The sequence below is a fragment of the Urocitellus parryii genome, chromosome 7, assembly GCF_045843805.1.
Source record: "Urocitellus parryii isolate mUroPar1 chromosome 7, mUroPar1.hap1, whole genome shotgun sequence".
NCBI lineage: Eukaryota > Metazoa > Chordata > Mammalia > Rodentia > Sciuridae > Urocitellus > Urocitellus parryii.
The window spans coordinates 165,575,331-165,594,763 of record NC_135537.1 but is presented as its reverse complement, the minus strand read 5'-3'; the positions used below and the strand labels follow the sequence as shown (position 1 = coordinate 165,594,763).

The 19,433-nt window shown below is 51.9% G+C and overlaps 2 protein-coding genes across 8 annotated transcripts; one reads left to right on the top strand and one right to left on the bottom strand.

Annotated features, from left to right (window-relative positions):
- The first annotated feature begins 5,960 nt into the window (after positions 1-5,960).
- Atxn7l3 (ataxin 7 like 3) lies at positions 5,961-13,437 on the top strand. Of its 5 annotated transcripts, none has more exons than XM_026412374.2 (13): positions 5,961-6,017; positions 7,367-7,477; positions 7,769-7,901; positions 8,112-8,283; positions 8,443-8,540; positions 8,726-8,748; positions 9,071-9,116; positions 9,325-9,353; positions 9,773-9,841; positions 10,105-10,148; positions 10,412-10,483; positions 10,576-10,733; positions 10,838-13,437. In XM_026412374.2, the coding sequence occupies exons 2-13, from the start codon at positions 7,427-7,429 to the stop codon at positions 10,984-10,986; spliced, it is 1,044 nt and encodes a 347-aa protein (XP_026268159.1). In that variant the 5' UTR covers positions 5,961-6,017; positions 7,367-7,426; the 3' UTR covers positions 10,987-13,437. The 5 variants fall into 5 exon arrangements, with proteins under 5 accessions (XP_026268159.1, XP_026268157.1, XP_026268158.1 ...); XM_026412372.2 differs by having other exon boundaries at positions 9,268-9,353; XM_026412373.2 differs by having other exon boundaries at positions 9,050-9,116.
- A 92-nt stretch (positions 13,438-13,529) lies between these two features.
- On the bottom strand, positions 13,530-17,564 carry Tmub2 (transmembrane and ubiquitin like domain containing 2). 3 transcript variants are annotated; one of them, XM_026412376.2, is made up of 4 exons: positions 17,442-17,564; positions 16,828-16,887; positions 14,944-15,510; positions 13,530-14,719 (listed from the first exon to the last, which is right to left on the bottom strand). In XM_026412376.2, exons 2-4 carry the CDS (start codon positions 16,860-16,862, stop codon positions 14,356-14,358), a joined length of 966 nt encoding a protein of 321 aa, XP_026268161.1. In that variant the 5' UTR covers positions 16,863-16,887; positions 17,442-17,564; the 3' UTR covers positions 13,530-14,355. The 3 variants fall into 3 exon arrangements, with proteins under 3 accessions (XP_026268161.1, XP_026268162.1, XP_026268160.1); XM_026412377.2 differs by lacking the exon at positions 16,828-16,887; XM_026412375.2 differs by lacking the exon at positions 17,442-17,564 and having other exon boundaries at positions 16,828-17,331.
- Positions 17,565-19,433: the final 1,869 nt, after the last annotated feature.

Here is a 19,433-nt window from a genome sequence, read left to right as displayed (position 1 = left end):
GGGCACCCTCCCACGTTGAGCCCTCAGTTTCATCTGGGTTCAGCATGATTTCCTAACCATCCAGGCCTCTGATAGGAAGTGGCTGGGACAAGATGACTTGCCCTCTGCAGCTTATGGATGTCTGCTTTCCTTGCACAGGATTCTGTTGGGTTCCTGGAACAGCAAAGGGCTACAACACAACCTCTGTCCAAAGACTCCACCCCTGACCCCTCTCCTGTTCTGGGCCAAACTTCCAAAACTTTCCCACTCACCATTCTCTTAAGGCTACTCTTTACAGTCAACAACATGTCCATCTTTACACCCAGTGGACACTTGCCTGTGTCCTGCTTTCTTGGTTTACTCTGTCGGTGTCAGCCCTCCCTCCTCATTCTGTCCTAGGTGTTGCTGTCTCTCCCTTGAACCTCCTGCTAAAAAATATGAGTCCAGCCATATTTCCTGTCTCCTATATGCTTGCTCACTTGCCCTCCCATCATGGTACAACAACACAGAGGCCCTCGCCAGATGCTAGCACCATAATCCTGGATGTCCCAGCCTCCAGAACCATGAGCCAAATAAAATTCTATTTTACCCAGTCTGATATCCTGGTACAGTAGCAGAAAATGGTCTAAAACACCACTCTTCTACAGAACTGTGTAGATATCTATGCATCCTCTGGGGTATCTCAGAAACACCTTGTACCTCGAGACCCAAAATAATCAAAAACTATGTAGTCATTCAACCTAGAAACCAGAGTGTCAGCCTTGACTCCTCTCTCCCCCTTTCAATTTCATGTCCATCACCTGGACGTGTCCATTCCACTACCTAAATCTCTCTGAAACCTGTCTAGCCTGCTCATAACTGCCATTCCCATCCTAGCATCACCATCACCCAACTTCTGCACCTTTTTTTTTTTTTGTAATTTATTTATTTTTTTTAAGAGAGAGTGAGAGAGAATTTTTTAATATTTATTTTTTAGTTTTTGGTGGACACAACATCTTTGTTTGTATGTGGTGCTGAGGATCCAACCCGGGCCGCACGCATGCCAGGCGAACGCCCTACCGCTTGAGCCACATCCCCAGCCCTGTAATTTATTTTTTAGTTGGACACAATACCTTTATCTTATTTATTTTTATGTGGTGCTGAAGATCCAACCAAGGGCCCTGCACATGCTAAGCGAACGCTCTACCACTGAGCCACAACCCCAGCCCTGCAAAGACCTTCTTAAACTGGTCTTCCTATTTGCACTCTTGCCCCCTACAGTTCATACTGCACACAGCAGCCAAAGTTGTCTTAAAAACAAATTTGGAGGGATGGGGTTGTGGCTCAGCAATAGAGTGCTCACCTAGCATGTGTGAGGTGCTGGGTTCAACCCTCAGCACCATTTATGTCTAAATCAATCAATTAATTAATTAAAGGTATTGTGTCCAACTAAACTAAAAAATTTTTTTTTTAAAAAATTGGCGGGCTGGGCTGGGGTTATGGCTCAGTGGTAGAGCGCTCGCCTTGCATGTGTGAAACCCTGGGTTCAATCCTCAGCACCACATAAAAATAAATAAATTAAAACAAAAATTGGCGGGCTGGGGATATAACTCACTTGGTAGAGTGCTTGCCTCACATTCACAAGGCCCTGGGTTCAATCCCCAGCACCATAAAAAAAAAAAAAAAAAAAAAATGGCTGGGTGGGTGGGTTGATGTACACACCTTTAATCCCCAGTGACCAGGGAGGCTAGTGCAGGAGAATGCAAATCCAGTCTGGGCAATTCAGTGATATCCTGGCTTAAAATAAAAAAGGGCTGGGATATAGCTCAATGATAGAATGCTCCTGTGTTCAATCCTAATACAAAACAAACAAACAAACAAAAACAAAAGCTAGGCAGTGTGGTGCACACTATAGTCCCAGCTCTTGTAGTGCTGAGGTAGGAAGATCACTTGAGCACAGGAGCTCAATGCCAGCCTGAGCAACATAGTGAGACCCCATTCTCAAAAACAAAAAACAAAACCAAAAATCTCTGATCACTTCAGTTTTCTTCAGATTACTCTGGTACTTAAAATTTACTGTGGCCATAGAGGATGGACCCTGCATCCTCTCTTTCCTTTTGCTCCACTCTTCCTAATCATTCACAGTGATCCAGATTAGTGATCTTTCTTTTGTTTCTTGAGCATGCCTACCACAGGGTCTTTGTACTTCTCATACATACAACAGGTTTTCTCATCTTTTAGGCCTCAGCTCAAATGTTACCTGACAGATAGGCCTTTCCCAACAAGCCTCCCAAAGAGGCCTCCTCCTACATCTCCTTGTTTGTTTACTGGTCTATTCTCTCTCCCAAAGGAAATACTTTCTTGTTCATTGCAGTAATCCCACCACTTAAAACTGCCCAGCATATATATGCTAACCAAGAAAAATGGTCTGAATGAGTGACTAAGTATGGCCCACAGGTCCAGGATGGGGGGTCTGCTGCTCCTGCTGGGCTCCAATTCCAGCCAGCCACATTAGCCCTCTATGCTTCAAACATACCACCTTCTCTTCTAGGGTCCATACACATGCTGTTCTCTCTGCCTAGTTCTCTGGGGGAAGAGGGGGGCCCTGAACCCCAACAAAAAAAGGTCTCAATGTCATGTTTCTTTGGCAGCCTGGACCTGGATGGACACCTTCATACTCAGACTTGTTTCTTCCAAGCAGGGTTTTGCTAGGCAATCAGCCCCATTAAGACAAGGTCTGTGTGACTCTCTTGTTGCTGTAACCCTAGGGCCTCACCAGAGCCAGAACCAGATCAGTCTTTAGAGTTTATAAACTGGTGCTAACTGTGGAGACTGGGCCTGTGCCCAAAGAGGTCACCACTACAGAATAGCCCAGGCCAAGCACCAAATAAATAGTAAGTCCAGTGGTAAAGAAGTTTGGTACAAGGGGCTGGGGATGCAGCTCAGTGGTTAAAGCACTTGTCTAGCATGTGCAAGGCCCTGGGTTCCATCCCCAGCAGCAGCAACACTACAACAAAAAAGTTTGGTATGACAATGGCCATGGATGGGGGGTGGGATATGAGGAAAATTTAGGTAAAGAGAGAAGAGCCATGAAGGTTTCTTGGGCATGTGCAAATTCCTTAGGGGAGGACGTTGTGGATATGTTTAGGTAAGAAACAAAGCAGCATCACTGGACTAGAGAATTCCTGAAAGAGAGGTAGAAGACAAGAGGTAAGGAAGGCTGAGGCCATGCTGTATAAGTTCCTAAAGATATATCCTCTAGATCCAAGTTCAACCACCTTTTGAGTCTCTACAGGTTAGTCCCACAGTAACCCAATATATTCCAAACGGAACTTGTCGTCCTCCTGAATCCTCTGCAGAGTTCCTCACTAGTTAAACACTGGTTAAAAATGTTTTCAGGACCTCCTTCTCCTTTACCCCATACAGCTCAACCAATAATTAAAACCTACTGCTTTTCAGAATGATAAACTTAAAGTGCAAGTCTGCTCAAACAATTCCCTTTCAGGACTCCTCACTGCCTATAGGGTTAAAGCCCACAAACTCCTTGGTGCACACTTAGACCTGTATGATCTGGCCTGCTCACCTCCTGCAGTTCCCCCACCCATTCCTGTCCCCAACAGTCCCAAGAGTGATCCCTATTCTGAAGCTCACTGTTGGGATATCTAATGCTGTCTTGACCTTCTGGTTCACCTTCCCCTGCAAGAAGCCTTTCTTTAGGGCCAGGTGCAGAGGCTGAGAGTTCAAAGCCAGCCCCAGCAACTGTGAGGCGCTAAGTAATTCAGTGAGACCCTGTCTCTAAATACAAATAGGGCTGGAGATGTGGCTCAGTAGTAGACTGCCCCTGAATTCAATCGCTGGTATACGCCCCCCCCCAAAAAAAAGCCTTTCTTAACCAATTCTCTTACATCCTTTGCTGCTTCTTTCTGGCCGTCTCTGAACTCTGTGCATATCTTTTTTGTTTTTAATCACTATTATGCAATTATTTTCCAACAAATCTACCTACCTATCCCACTAAATTGTACATTTCTTGAAGAAGCACACTGTCATATTTCATATTTGTATCCCAGCACCCGCAGCGCATTAAGAATAACAGCTAAACCGGAAGGGGTGGCCCAAGCCTGCAATCCCGGTGGCTGGGGAGGCTGAGGCAAGGAGGATCTAGAGTTCAAAGCCAGCCCCAATAAAAGAGAGGTGCTAAACAACTCAGGTGAAACCCTGTTTCTAACTAAAATACAAAATAGGGCTGGGGATATGGCTCAGTGGTCGACTTCCCCTGAAGTTCAAGCCCTGGTACCAAAAAAAAAAAAAAAGAAAGAAAGAAAGAAAAAAAGAATAACAGCCAAGATTTACCAAGCATTTACACTGACCTACAAATCTCACACACTGGCTTATTAATCCTTATGGTTTTTATACCCACTGACAATGTTAGAAACTGAGGTACAGGGAATTCACTTGCCAAATCCATTCAGATCCGACTCCTTGGAAAACTAAAAGATCCAATCATGGTCTCAAGTATGTGATTTCAGACTTTAACCCTATCTCCTGAGGGAAGAGGGCTGTCACACAATCATTCTAGGGCACCAGACAAGACTGATGGCAATGCCAGTCTAGGCATCTACTGCGGCTGAGAAAAGGTCCGTTCGTCCGGAAAGGTAAAGGGGACTGAAAGCGTGCGGAATGTGCACCCCCTCACACCCCGGTGAGTAGCACTGGGTCGTAGGAAGGGTCGGAGGAAGGGTCTGGCCAGTGTCAGGGAGGCAGGCTGACACTGGGGGGTCCAGTTTGAGTTCCGGAAGCAGGAAGGGCGAGCAGGTGTGGGATCTAAATTAGGATGAGAGCTGAAAAGGCGCTTCGCTCAGAAGAGCGCAGCTCGGCCTCCGCCCTCAGCGGTGGACCCTCATTGCGGGAGCTTGTAGGTTCACAGGCCTGGAGTGGGCTGAGACCCGCCCAGAAACCCGGAGAACGAGCGTGAACGAGCCTCTTCGGCTCCAAGGGTTTTCTGCCCTGAGGTCCTAACTACGCCCCACTTCAAATCCGTCCTCTTCTTAGAAGTGGCTGCACACCTCGGGGTAAAAGTGGGGAGCGGAATGGGGGGGGGAGGAAAGAGCAGGGAGCCCCGAGGGAAGGGCGGGGGAGCCTGGGCCGGAAGGCGTCCCAGGCTCGGCTGGGAGCCGGCGCTCTCTTTCGACGCCACCCGCTGCCCCCGCCCCTGAGCCGGCCGGGACGGCACAACGTCTCCGCCTCCAGCGCACCGCGCACCTCACCTTGAACGCTGCCCCACCCACCCCCGTCCTATTGGGCCTCCGGTGCCGAGACGACACAGCGATTGGCTGGGGTGGTCTACGAAGGCCCCGCCCATCTCTCCGCCCCCGTCCCTGTCCGCCGGTACTTTGGACGGCGGCGTGGCGCCCCTCCTCCCCTCCCGGTCCCCGCCCCCTGGAGCAAATGCTGCCGAGCTGCGGCCGCGGGGCAGATGCACGCGCTCGGGCCCTTCTAGCAGGCGCGAGCCGTCGCTGGGCGCGCGAAAGCGAAAGAAGGAAGTGGAAGGGAGGGCGAGGGCGGGGTGTTGAGGAGGGGCGGGAGGAGGAAGAGGAGGAGGTTGGAGCGCGCTCGCGCCTGGCCTCGCGCCCGCGCGGAGGGAGGGGGAGAGGGGAGCGCGCGCGCACGCTCGCGTTCTCGCTCGCTCCATCCATCCATCCTCCGGTCGCGGCACGCGCGCGCGCTCCGGGCTCGCGCCGCACCCCCCGCCCGGGAGAGGCGGGCTGGAGTGGGGGGCGGGGGGAGGGGCGCGCGGACGGCGCGCGGACTGCGCGCGGGCGGGGTGAGGTGAGGAGGAGGAGGCGGCGACGGGACGAGAAGGGAGGGGAAGGGGCCATGGCCGCCCGGTGAGGCGGCGAGGCGGGGGGGTGGCCCGACCCCCCGGCCCCGGGCCCTGGGCCCCGGGGAGAGGCGAGGACGGACCGACGGACATGGGGCTCCGGAGCAGCCGCCGCCGCCGCCGCCGCCGGAGGACGCGGCCCTGAGAGGCCGCCGGGCCCCGGCGCGGCCCCCCGGGCGGGGTGAGTACGGGACGGAGACGGGAACGGGGGAGGGGCCTGCGGGGGGCGGGGGGCGGGACCCGAGGCGGGGCTTGGGCCCCCTCCCCCCCAGGTCTGGGTCAGCGCCCCTTCCCCTCCCCCCGGGCCGACGCGGAAACGCCCGGCTTCCCCCGGCTTCCCGGCCCGGCCCGGGCCCCCTGTTCTCCCCCTGGCTGGGTCCCCCTTGGGCGGGGCAGGGCCGGCCGGGGAGGGGGCGCGGGGCCTTTGTTAGGGAGCCAGGCCCCAGCCCCCGGGACAATAGACACCCTCCCGGACTCCTCTCCCTGGCCGGCCGGGGCTGTTGGCAGGCGGGGACCAAGAGGGGCCGGGACGCGTCCCACTCTGCCCACTCTCTGGGGGTCGGTCTGTCCCGGCCCGGCGCCGGCCTCGGGCAGCTCGACTCTCCTCCCCCCAGTCGGTATGATGCAGCAGCAGTGCCGCAGGGACGGGGGAAGAGCCGCGGCCCGGCCTCCTACCCTTCCCAGTGCCCCTGGCTCGTTTGTCAGTTCCCACCCCACTCTAGGCCGGCAGCTCCTTAAACTCGTACCCACCGTTCAGGGGGGCCCCCGGACTGTGGGCGCTGTTTCTGAATCCTTTGGTGGGGGTTTCTGGACTTTGGGGCTCTTGGAGAGACTTCCGGGCTGGTCCTGAGGGAGGGAGGGTGTTATCTAAAAGAAGAACAGGTAAGGGGAGTGCCCACTCCTCTAGTGCTAGCCCACAGGGCTGTACCCCCTTCTGCTCCAGGTGGCTGGAAATGCCCCTTTGACTCTGCTTGTCTGAGCTCTGCTCGTCTCCATGCAGTGGCAGGCTTATTTCAAGGGAAGACAGTGGGGTGAAGGTTGTAGGGTCCAAGGGCCATTCCTACTTCTGGTAGCAGTACCCCCCCAAGTGGACATCCTGGCTGAAAGCAGAGGTGACTCTGAGGAGAGCCTTTAGGGAAGGGGGTGTCTTTAGGATTCTGTGCAGTTCTTTGCCACACCCTGTGGGTTTGCTTTGAGGCCTTAGAGTTCCTTCTCCTCCCCCTGCTGCATTGCACCATGGGTATCAAAGAGGGGTTTGAGTTTTGGGGACCTGGGGTGAGCTGCTGCCTCCTAGAAACCCACACTCTGATTGGCAGTAGAGACCAGGGCCTGATCTCAGGCCTGGGAAGGACTAGGCTACCTCTGGTTTTTAGTCTCTGAGGGACTACCCAGGCTTAGTGGTCCTGGGCCTTGGGGAGGGAGATACTCTGATGCCAGGATTAAGCCCTGGGCAGTGAGGTGAGGAGGGGAAGTGGCAGTCTTCAGAGATACCTTGTACTCACATCAACACCCCCATCCCCATGTGTACAGCCGTGTTGCCGCCCGCTGTGCTATGAGCAGTCAGAGCACCGTCTCCACAAGAGTTTACAAATGAAAATGGAGGAAATGTCTTTGTCTGGCCTGGATAACAGCAAACTAGAGGTGAGGGCTCCCCCACGTGTGCCTCTAGTTCTTTCTCTTGATGTCTCTACGTCGCTATATCTGGCATCCACGCCAAAGAGGAATTTGGATAGTCAGCCTTGTTCCTTAAAGGGAATAGCCAGCTGAAAAGACCCAACAATCGGGGAAGAAGAAAGAATTCAAAATCAAGATGGGGAAAATGGCAAAGAAAGCATGATATTTGGCCAGGGCCAGGAGATTTGGTTGGCGAGAGTCACTGGCAGTCTAGAGGGCTGTGACTCTTGTGACTGGATATTTTCCCCTGGGGCTCAGGCCATCGCTCAGGAGATATATGCGGACCTGGTCGAGGATTCTTGTTTGGGATTCTGCTTTGAGGTACACCGAGCTGTCAAGTGTGGCTACTTCTTCCTGGACGACACAGACCCTGATAGCATGAAGGATTTTGGTGAGCTTCAGGGTAGAAGGCGAGTAGTCTAGCTAGCCCTGCCCAAAGAATGCATGGAGGGTTCTTCTCTGGAAACTGCCCTAGATGTGGATCCTGGAGCTCCTGCTAGTTTAGGCAGGGGGTTTTGAAGAGGCCATGGGACCACGCATGGGTGGGTACAAGGAGAGGGTTCCCTGCCCACCCTGATCGCCACGCCTCTCCTGTCCCCAGAGATCGTGGACCAGCCCGGGTTGGACATCTTTGGACAGGTATTCAACCAGTGGAAGAGCAAGGAGTGTGTTTGCCCCAATTGTAGCCGCAGCATTGCCGCCTCCCGCTTTGCTCCCCATCTGGAGAAGTGCCTGGGAATGGGGCGGAACAGCAGCCGAATCGCCAACCGCCGGTGAGGATAGAACTAGAACTGCTCATCTTTTGCATCCTGTAGGCCCCCCCTAGGGCATTTGTAGAATATAGAGGGTGGGTTGTTCTTGACCCCAGATGTTCCACTGTACCTTTAAAAGTTGTAGGCACCATAACCCTTTCTCTCCCCTACCTTTGGCAGGATTGCCAATAGCAACAACATGAACAAGTCTGAGAGCGACCAAGAGGATAATGATGACATCAATGACAACGACTGGTCTTATGGCTCGGAGAAGAAAGGTGTTTGGGGATCTGAGGAGTCTTGGGGGACACTGGGATGAGGTGGACAAGCAGGAATTGAGTATACATTGATCACAATTACTGTTATAAATAAGGGGAGGAGTGTGTTTTTGCATTTTTTAAAAATAGTCTTAGATTGAAGACTTTTAAAAGTAACCTTGCTTTATATCCTTTTACCCTCACAGCCAAGAAAAGAAAATCAGACAAGGTGAGAGCCGGGGCGAGCATGGGGGAAATTTGGGCGAAGGACAGATACCCTCCCCTTTGGGCAGGGAGTCCTCAGGTGTCTTGACTCAAGTCTGAGGTCACTGGTCGCCTCTGGGTTTGGGGATGAGGGTGTGTCTGTGGTGGGCAGGGAGGCAACAGAGGCCTTGGCATGGGGGAGGAAATAATAGGCAGACAGGCCTCTTAATGGGGGAGAAGAGTAGGAATTTGAGGTTATTCTTTGTCAAATCTTTTTTCCTTCCCTGGGTTCTCGGCTCCCCCTTATCGTTGCCCTTTCCCCAAAGCTATGGTATCTCCCATTCCAGAACCCCAATTCCCCTCGAAGATCCAAGTCTTTAAAACACAAAAATGGTAAGTGGGGCTGGAGCAACAGGGGTGCTGCTAGCTGTGTCTTCTGGGATTCATTGTGGGCCTGGGGTGGAGGGAGAGGTGGGGGATAGGGGTGTGGAGGGAGGGCCTATGATCCTTCTGTCACCCCCACTTCCTCTCTGGTTATTTTCAGGGTTCTCTGTCTGTACCTCTGCACCAAATACCCTTCCCCTTCTTTTTTCTTCTTCAGGGGAACTTAGCAATTCGGATCCTTTTAAGGTGAGTAGAGGCTGCCCCCCTTATGCTCTTCCTCATTGTCTTTATGAGGTGGCTGGGATTTGGATAAGTAGGATCCGAATGTTGATAGCCAGAAGCATTAGTTGGGCTGTTTGAATCTTGTGTTTGTTCTTTCTGCGTCCCACTCCCTTATCTGTGTACAGGTGGAATGAAAGGACTCAATGGGAAAACTGTTCTATCACAGAGGCAGGAATGGGAGGGACTAATCCTCTGCTCCGTGTGTGTGTGTGTGTGTGTGTGTGTGTGTGTGTGTGTGTGTGTGTGTATTTTACTGGGCATTGAATCCAGTACCTCACATGTGCTAGGCAAGTGCTCTACCACTGATGTACATCCCCAGTTTCTTGCCCCCTTTTTGTCTGTGGCTTCTTTACTTCTCTGACCTGCACTTCTGGTTCTCACAGTATAGCAACTCAACTGGGATCAGCTATGAGACCCTGGGGCCAGAGGAGCTGCGAAGCCTTCTCACCACGGTGAGGAACTGGGGCTGGGGAGGCTGTTGGGAGTGGGCTGGGGCCATAGACAGGTCAATACCCTGGAGGAGGCTGGTGACAGCAGTTAGAGCCATAGAATTCTTACTCTAGAAGTAGGTTTCCTGGCCCACAGTGGTCTGGACTGTATTGACACCCTGGGGCCATTTCTGCTTGCACCGTCTATCCTTGATGCAGAAGAGAGCGTCTAGTATCTAGAGTAGGTTTCCTTCCATCCCTCCTTTCAGCTTATATTCCTCTTCCAGCAATGTGGGGTGATTTCTGAACACACCAAGAAGATGTGCACAAGGTGAGCACAGAACCTAGAAAGGGGTTCGGGGCCCCTCCTGCACACTCATGCTGGGCATGTGTCAGGAGTACCCCTGGACTTGAGCAGTGGGGCTCCCGCCCTTTCCCACCCCTCCTTCAATGATCAGGCCTTAGGCTTCCATCTGGGGGCTCTCCACTTACCCCTTCCCTGTCCCTTTGGCCTCTGCTGAGGGGAGGGGCTCTCCCTGAGTTCCTCAGGTCCTTCCCTATTTTGTCAGGGTCTGATAATTATGTCCCCACCAGGTCTCTGCGCTGCCCCCAGCATACGGATGAGCAGAGGCGAACTGTGCGGATTTATTTCCTCGGGCCCTCAGCGTAAGTGATCCTTTCAGAAGGTTGTGGGTTATAGCAGGTTAGGATGGTGATGGTTATCCCTAAAACCCTTTTTTGACGCCTTCTCTTTCCAGAGTCCTTCCGGAGGTTGAGAGTTCCCTAGATAATGACAGCTTTGACATGACTGACAGCCAGGCCCTGATCAGCCGGCTTCAGTGGGACGGCTCCTCTGATCTCTCACCCTCTGATTCAGGCTCCTCCAAGACGAGTGAAAATCAGGGATGGGGTCTAGGTATGTGATACAGTTGGGACCCAGGAATTTTCTGTCCACACTCAACCGATTGACACCTCTCTTGCCACAACCCTATTCTCATCCCTTGTAACTTTTCTCTGTAGGTACCAACAGCTCCGAGTCAAGGAAAACCAAGAAAAAGAAATCCCATCTGAGCCTGGTAGGGACTGCTTCTGGCCTGGGCTCCAATAAGAAGAAGAAGCCAAAGCCACCGGCACCCCCAACGCCCAGCATCTATGATGACATCAACTGACTTGGGTGCAAGGGATAGCCTTTGGCTGAGCAGAGCCCTCTCTCCCAACCCCCACCCAGGTGGCATAGCCTGGCAAATGGACGGCTGCTGGGGGTTTGGGATTGGGAAGTTTGGTGGGCCAGGCAGGCAGAGGATCCATTTATGCACCCCTGGGGGGTGTCAGGGTCCTCTGCAATAGAGCACGACCCCTCAGCGTGCAGGACTCAGACCTGGACTTATTATGCCTTGGACATAAGTTTGGTGGGGAGGCAGTTTTCCTATTTATTCTGTGAGTTACTGGATGTCCAGCTAGGCCAGGGGCCTGACCTGGGCACTGTGCCAGCGCACTGCCTGCCCCCCACCCCAGGAACTGGACTAAGCCCTGCCGAGGGGCACTGTGGCTACCCGGGAGGCTGTGGGTTAGAAGCTGAGCCTGGAGGGGGCCTCCCCTGGCTGCCCTCAGCAATGTGAATGGGTCCGGTGCTTGGAGCTGAGGGGCAGGGCTGGGTGTGTCCTGTCTGTGTGCAGCGTCCTATCAAGTGCCCCCAGTCCCAGGGGTGGCAGGCACAGAGTGCTCTCTGCTGAGGTAGGCGTCCAGAACTGCCACCGCCTTCCCTGCCTCACAGGGCAGCCCTTTCCCCTCAATCCCCGTGGGCCTCCTTGGCAGCAGGAGCTGTCCTTTTGTTGTTGGGTGCCAGGAAAGGGCCTCCAGCCTCTACAGCTTCAAGGAATGGGAAGGGGAGGGTAGGAGGAGGGAGCTGCGTATCAAAATGACTCCCCCCTTCAATCCCTCCCTGACCCAGGGCTGGTGAGGAGTGGGGCCCCAAGGTGAGAGGGAACGGTGCTGCTTTATTTGAAATGTTTTCTTACCTCATTCCCTGCCCCAGGAAGGGGCCCAGCCTCACCCTCCTGGGGTGGCCCCATGTTCCTCCTGCCCACCCTGCCCCACCGCCCTGCTGGGGCAGCCTGAGTTCCCAGCTGCTGCTTGCCACCCCTTCACCTTGACCAGCTTCAGTTCCTCTCAATGCTCCTGCCTCCAAAGCCTGCCCTGTTTCCCCTTCCTTCGCCGCTTTTAAGTTATTTATTCTGTATTTGTGGTTTGGGGCTCTGAGGAAAATCCTAATCTTGTGCCTCTCCCCTTTGCTAGGAGTAGGGTGGGAAGAGGGTGGTCTCTGTGCCCTGGGTTGTCAGTGGAGAGGGAAGGGGTATCATTGCCTCTCTGGGACTGTCATGCCAGTGTGCCCACCTGCCTGGTCTACATCCTGAAAAGATGTACCATCCCACCTCCACGCGGGCAACACCACCCCCAGGAGCTGAGCTGGAGGACTGCAATCTGGGCTGGGAGCAGAGCTGACTGACACAAGGATGGAGTTGACCCTGAGCCGAATTATCTGGCACTTGCTAGACATGTCCCCTGCCCTTCTCCCAGGAGGAGCCACTCCCACATTTGGGTAGCTAGTACCCAGGACTGGTTGGACTGATTTGGGTTAGGGACCCTAGAGGGTTAAGGGAACAACAGAGATAGGGCAGCAATACCCTGTCTGGAACCCCAGTCTCCCCCTGGGGTGGTTCTGATTGTGGCTGATGCCTGGTTACGAATTGGTTTTTAACCCAAGCATTGTGATTATTTTTTAAAAAGCCAAACCAATTTTGGCAGGAGTTAGAATAAATCCTGGGGCCTGGGCTCCTCTGGTCTTGGCCCTCCACAGCCTTTTCCCTCTAAGGGGAAGCCAGAGGGTGAGGAGGATCTCAGCAGGCCTCCAGCCACTTCCAAATGAAGTTTTGGGAGTTGGTTGAAGGTGAAGGGAGGAAGGCCTAGGGCCACTCTCCCTTCTGAGAGGCAGCTGTAGCTCAGGCCCTAACATACCCTTTCCCCTCTGGCCTCCCGCTTTCCCCCTCTGGTCAGAGGAGGGAGAAGTGGGAAGTAGTTTGGGAACTGGTTTATCCACATAACCTTCCCCAGTGTTCCTTGGCCCACCCTCAGGGCAGAGCCCCCTGCCCAGGCTGGGTAAGAGATGGGCTTGGTCCAGCAGGGACCCTGAGGGAGCAAACCCCTTCCCTTCTGGGGAGAGTGCCCCCTCTACCATGTAGTTGAACAGGGGCTAGGAGCTCCCCGCCCCCTCCCTCTAACAGCAGGCTGTGTGGGTTTCAATTCCCATCCTCCCCGCCCCGGCTAGGTGTCGTCCGCCCTGTATCCTATCATGTGTCTGAGTGTGTGTGGGGGGGTTCTGTACTAATTTCCATGGCCGGTGGCTTTCCCTTCCATGCATCACTCCCCCCCGCATGCCCAGGGGCCACCCGCCTGGCATTACCGCATGCTGGGGTCATTGGGGGAGGGGGGTGGGGCTCACGCTGTCCTGTGGTCTTGAGATTTTTATTTTTGCATATGTAATCCATCCTGTACAGGTAGCTAACTTTGTAAACGCTGTGTATTCTCTCTGCCCCCATGGCTGCTGGTGTAAATAAACTGCATCTCCCGTTGGTAGCTTGGCCTACCCACCCTCATTACCATGTGCAGGGGGCAGAGCAAAGCCATTCTCAATGTCACAGAAAGAGGCTCCATAGCCACAAAATGGAACTTTTATTTAGTCAGACACTGACCCTCCATCCAAGTGTCCCAGAGGCAAGGGCCCAGGGCTGAGTGATGCATACCCAGAACTCGTCCTTGGAAGTCAGGCAGGGTAGGATGCTGGCTGAAAGCCAGTGCTGTCTTGCTTACAGCCTTAGGCCTAGGGTAGCAGCAGCTGTGGCCTAGCCTCTCCCAATGCTAGGGGCTTGGCCTTGTGCCCCAACCCCCTTCTTGACTGAGCTCTGTAGAAGACTCTTAAAAAAAGAAAAAAAGTGCTTTGAAAAAAGGGGGAACACCCTATTCCTGCTACAGGGGTAGAGAGCAGGTGGAAGTAGCTGGGTGCCCATAGGGTAAGCTCGCACAGCCTTCATATGACCCTGTCTCAAAAGACACTTGTCTAAGGAATGGAAGGATACTCCAGGATCCCTACAGAAGTATGCCAGGGGTCATGCTGAGCTGCCCTGGCAGTGGCCTTGGGTGCTGAGGGGTAGACATGCAAGACACAGGGCCACAGCTGGGAGGGACTCAAAGCCTGGCCTTTCTGTTCAGCTTGGCCTTTGGCTCTGAGCTCCTTCAGGATTCTAAAAGCATATGAAGGTGACATCCTTGTTTCTACCTGAGTTGTGCTTGCACAGGGGGGAATGTCTGTACCCCTGTGGACATAAGGGGAGGCCTTACACCTGCCTCCTGTGTCTTATGGATGGGGTGCGCACCACATCCTTTCCACCCCTCCCTCCCAGGCCCTAGGGCCCAGCTCTGGCCAGGAAAGTGGGGAGGCCATAAAGGAGGAAGACCATGCCTTTCATTTTCTCCCTATGTCCTTATCGTCCATACATCCCAAATATGAGGAAGCTGAAGAAGACTGTGACACCCACCAGGGAGACAGTAGCAGGTGCTGTGAAAAACTGACGGTAATTGATCCGGAAGTACCAGACTACACCCAGAAGCACTACAAACACGGGCACCATGAGACTGCCCACACTGATGCCAAGGCTAGGTGGCTCAGTGGCCGAGGGTGCCAGAGAAGTTGAGGGGCCTGTACCAGGTGCCCCTGGGGGTGAACGGTGGCAGTGAATCACACAGTTGTCAGTAATGTTCAGAGAACGCAGTGTGCGTGCTGGATCTTGTAGCAGGCGGCCCTGGTAGATCAATTTCATTTGGCTCTCCTGTCCAGGGAAATATTTGCTGAAAGGATGAAAAAGAGAGGCTGAGGCATAACAGGGCAAACCTGGACCAACAAAGGTGGGCAAAGGGAAAAACTGATGAGTAGATTTCTAAGGAAGTCTCCTCTCCACCCTTGGTAGGGGCCAAATTTTATGACCCCTTGCTGCTCTCAATTCTGCACCAGTCTCCTCAGAGGAGGCAAAGCCTTGGGACATGAGCAGCTTCCCACTTTTCAACGCACTCACCTCTTCAGGGCACCCACGGTGTCCTCTGGCCTGGCCACAGCCAGCTCCTCAGTATCATTGAGGAACTTGAGCCGCACGTTGATGAGGCTGGGGCTGGGAGAAAGGCAGGTGCTATCCTCAGATCTCAGCAGGGCTTCTGGACTGCTGTTCTCTGTGCCCACTTGTCTTTTGGACAGGCCTTGGATGTCAAGGAGATGCTCAAGACTGGACTCCACACCACCCCCAGCAACAGGTTCCCCTGTGGAGTCTCCTCCACCTTCGCCAGTCTCTTCAGTCTTCTCATCATTACCCTCTGATGGATGGGGAAGTTCGGTAGGCTCTGAGGTGTTTTGGCCTGCCACCAGCTGGTCCACATGCCCTAGGTGAAGGACGGATGTGTCGCCTGCTGACACAATAGTGCCCAGGAGCTGGTTGCTACCGCTGTCTGCTACGTAGGTAGAGAGCCAAGCTAGGACCAAGGCTAGAATCAGCACCACCACACCTGCCACCACCATCACCTCATTACCCACACCCTCAATGAGGGTGACATCAGGGAGCTCCATGGCCTGGCTGGTGACTGTGTCCACGCTGCAGGAACAAAGGGGAATAGCATCAGCAGAGCCAGAGGGGTTGCAATAAAGCTCCTAGTTTAAGTTTTGAACTAAGTCAGTCCTGAAAATAAGTGGAGTTCAATATTCTGAAGTGGAGTTCAATATTCTGGAGTGGGGTGGGGGGGACGACAAACGAATCACATGTATTTCACTTGGTACTCTAGACTTCCAACCTCAAGCTAAGGACTTGGCCTTGGGCGCTATTAGAAAACTAGCTCACAGATGTCATGCCCACAATTTGCACAGATCATCAGCCTTCTCATCATTACCCTATGAGGAAAGCCTCATAATCTTGCTGCTGTGTCTACTGCAACTGCTTTTTTTCTTTTTTCTTTTGGTCGTTGATGGGTAAAACATTTGCTTCTTTGAACTTGGAGTTTTTCTAGGATTTCTAACACTTAGTCAAGCAAATATGCCCCTTAAACAGCCTCCAACTTGACTTCTGAGAGAGAGACTTTAAAAAAGCCTGAAATACTTTATTTTGGAGCTCCTCTGGAGGTGTTATACAGTCACCCTTGTTGGACTGTCTCATATGAGCCCCATCTCTTTCATTGTCACAGTTCATACCCAAATATCAGGGGCCAAAGAAAACTAATCTACTGTCAACAGAAGAGTTAGATTACCCTAAAGGGTCAATTCTTTAGGAGCCATAAGCAAACAGTAACTCTGCCTCCTCTCAAATTCTCTAGCAGGCCCTGGGGAAACCGTATGGGACAAACACCAGAAACACTACCCTTCTGGGTCACTGAGGGCTCACAACTGCAAAAACCACTGTCTACATGCAACTGATTTGGAAATGATTCCACGACAGCTCTCACTATCACTAACTCAGTCTCTCATATTGTGAAGGTTCTCACTCTGCAGTTTCTTACACGGGAAGGATTTCTGCCTGATCCTTGGAATACCTACTTCTTCCCCTGGAGAATCTGTTTTCACAGCTGTCCCTGGGCAAATCCATCTGACGATTATCATTATTAGACTATTCTCACAGCACCTATAAAATTTCATTATACTTATCTACCGGTCCATTTATTAGACTTCTAGAATACAAGGCTCACATGTATTTCTCTTTGTACTTAAGAGCCCAGCATAATGCCACCGTAGTTACTTCAAAAATAGTTGTGGAACATATCAACATCTGAAGAGTTTACACATCCTGACTTAATAGACTGACCCTGAAGTCAGAAAACAAAATGAAACTATAATCTTGTCTCTTACTGGCCATGTAACCTCGATCATCTTTCCCAGAGACTTAGCCTTCTCATCAGTAAAATGGGTTAAAAATAGTACCTACCTCATAAGGTTGTTTTGAAGATGACGTGAAATCATTGAAGCAAAATAATCAGCACAGTGCCTGGCACATTGCAAATGTTCAATAAACAAATGGTAGGAACTATGTATCACTCCCACAAGTAACCCCCGACAGTAAGAAGGTTAATGCCATTAACCGTGGTTTACAGAAAAGGAAACTGCGGCGGAGAGAGACGAGAACGACTGGCACAGACACAGGGAACTGTCGTGGGGAAGGGCCGGGTAGGACCCCAAGTCTCCTGCCTCGGAGGCCTTTGCTTTCTCCTCAGGCTGTGAGCGACCCTGACCACGGTAAGGAGGGGTCCCGGACCCTGCCTTTTCTGAGGCAAAGACTCCGCGTCTGGGCGGTCTTATTTTCGCGGCAATGGAGTGAAGTCCATGAGCTCCTGAAGCCAAAGGGCTACCGGGTCCAGGCCGCAGAGCTCAAGCCCAGATCTCTCAGTCGATGATGGAGAGGGGGGTCACAAACCATCCACACCCCTCAAGCTTCGGGGCGGGGCTGGGGAACTAGGGGCGGGGCTTGAGGGCGCGGGGAGTCATGGGAAATTAAAAGGAACTTGGACTGGTACTATGCTTGGATAGGAAGAAGGTCCTCACCTGAAAAGTCCAGGCTAAATGTTTTGACTTCGCCAGGACAACCCCTGGACTCGTCTTCCCGTTCGGGCCGGGGGAGGGGCGGGCAATCCTCGATTTTGCTCAGGGTCCGGTCTCTTCCGGCCTTTCCCGGAAGCTGTTAGAACTAGGGACAGGAAGTCCCTCCTCCGCGCCTTGCACTGATGACGCAAAACTACGTAAGGCGTGTTCTTTAAATAAAAGGGACAGGTTTCTCAGAGGAAAGAGGGGCGGAGTCATTGTTGGCGGGATCATGGCCCTCCCCACATGGCACGCCTGGTGGGCGGGGCCTTAGGCTGTCGGGAAAAGAGGCAGTGCCAAGAGGGGAGGAGTGAGTTGAGGGAGGTGTTTGAGAAGGGGCCGTGGTTTCCCTTCTGGAAGGTTTGCTCTGGTTGGCGCTACTGGGTAAATCCTTTAAAGAAGTTTCCCGCTTCCGGGCTGATGGGATTCATTACTGCTCTGCAACGTGCCCCAAATTCTAGGATAGTGGGATCAATTAGGTCTCGTCTTTCTGATCTCCAAGAATTCCTCTATGAGTGGGAGCACGCCAGCTGCTTGGAAGGCTGGTAGAAGGGTGCAAATTTGAGGACAACCTGAGCAACTCAGAGAGACCCTGTCTCAGAATAAAAAAGGAAAGGGTCGGAGATGTAATTCAGTAGTAGAGCGCCCTCAGCTCTGGATTAGTCAGGAAAACATACAAGGAGACAAGTTATTTGTCATCCAGTGCATGAAGAGTGCGGTCCAGATAGTGTGGGACCTTGATAATTTCGGGAAAGCATTTCAAAGACAAAGGTTCAGCGCAGTCTTAGGGCCCAAGAAAAGCAGGAACCAAAAAAAGAAAAAAATTCAACTTATAAGAATTTTTCCAATTTTTTTTTTTCTAAAGATATGCTGGGGGATTTTGTTTTATGATGGATTATTTTTCCTTTTTTTTTTTTTTTTTGTGGTCCAGAGGATTGATCGTTGGGGTGCTTAACCATTGGGCAACACCACCAACCCTTTGTTTGTTTTTGGTACTAGGGATTGAAACCAGGAACACTTAAACACTGAGACACATCTCCAGCCCTTTTTAAATATTTTATTTAGAGACAGGGTCTAGCTAAATTGCTGAGGCTGGCTTTGAACTTGCGATTTTTTAAATATGATAATTACTCATAATGTAAAATTTACAATTTTAGCTGAAAGTGTATCTCGGTGGTAGAGTGCATTCCTAGCATGATTGAGGCCCCTGAAAAAAAATTTTTTTCATCCCAGCACTGGAAATTTTTTTTTAACATGTATACATGTAGAGTTAAAACTTTTTAACATGTACACTTCAGTGGCATTGAATACATCCACAACATTATGCACCCATCACGACTACTGTCCATTTTCTGCATCTATTAAATAGTAACTCCCCATTCCTCCTCTTTCTCTAGTCTGGTTTTTATCTGTAAATTTGCCTATTCGATTTTGCTCACTTAAGTGAAATCATGTAATATTTGTTCTCCCCCAACCCCGGTTTTCTTTTTTAATATTTATTTTTTAGTTTTCAGCAGACACAACATCTTTGTTTGTATGTGGTGCTGAGGATCCAACCCGGGCCACACGCATGCCAGGCGAACGCGCTACCGCTTGAGCCACATCCCCAGCCACTTTCTTTTCTTTTTGAGATGAGATCTGCTATGTTGCCCAGGCTGGCTTTGAACCTTTTTCCCCATCCATCCAAGTAGTAGCAGGGATTATAAGCATATGCCACAAGCATATGCCACTGTGTCCATCAAGTTCATTGCTTTCTAAGATTAAATAATATTCCACTGACTGTATATACCATATTTAGTTTATCTATTCATCTGCTCGTGGACATTTGGGTCGTTTCTACCTTTTGGCTATAGTGAATCATACTATTATGAACATTATTATACAAGTCTCTGAGCTTTTTTTTTTTTTATCTTCCGCCATACTGGGAACAGAACTCAGGAGTGTTCTACTACTGAG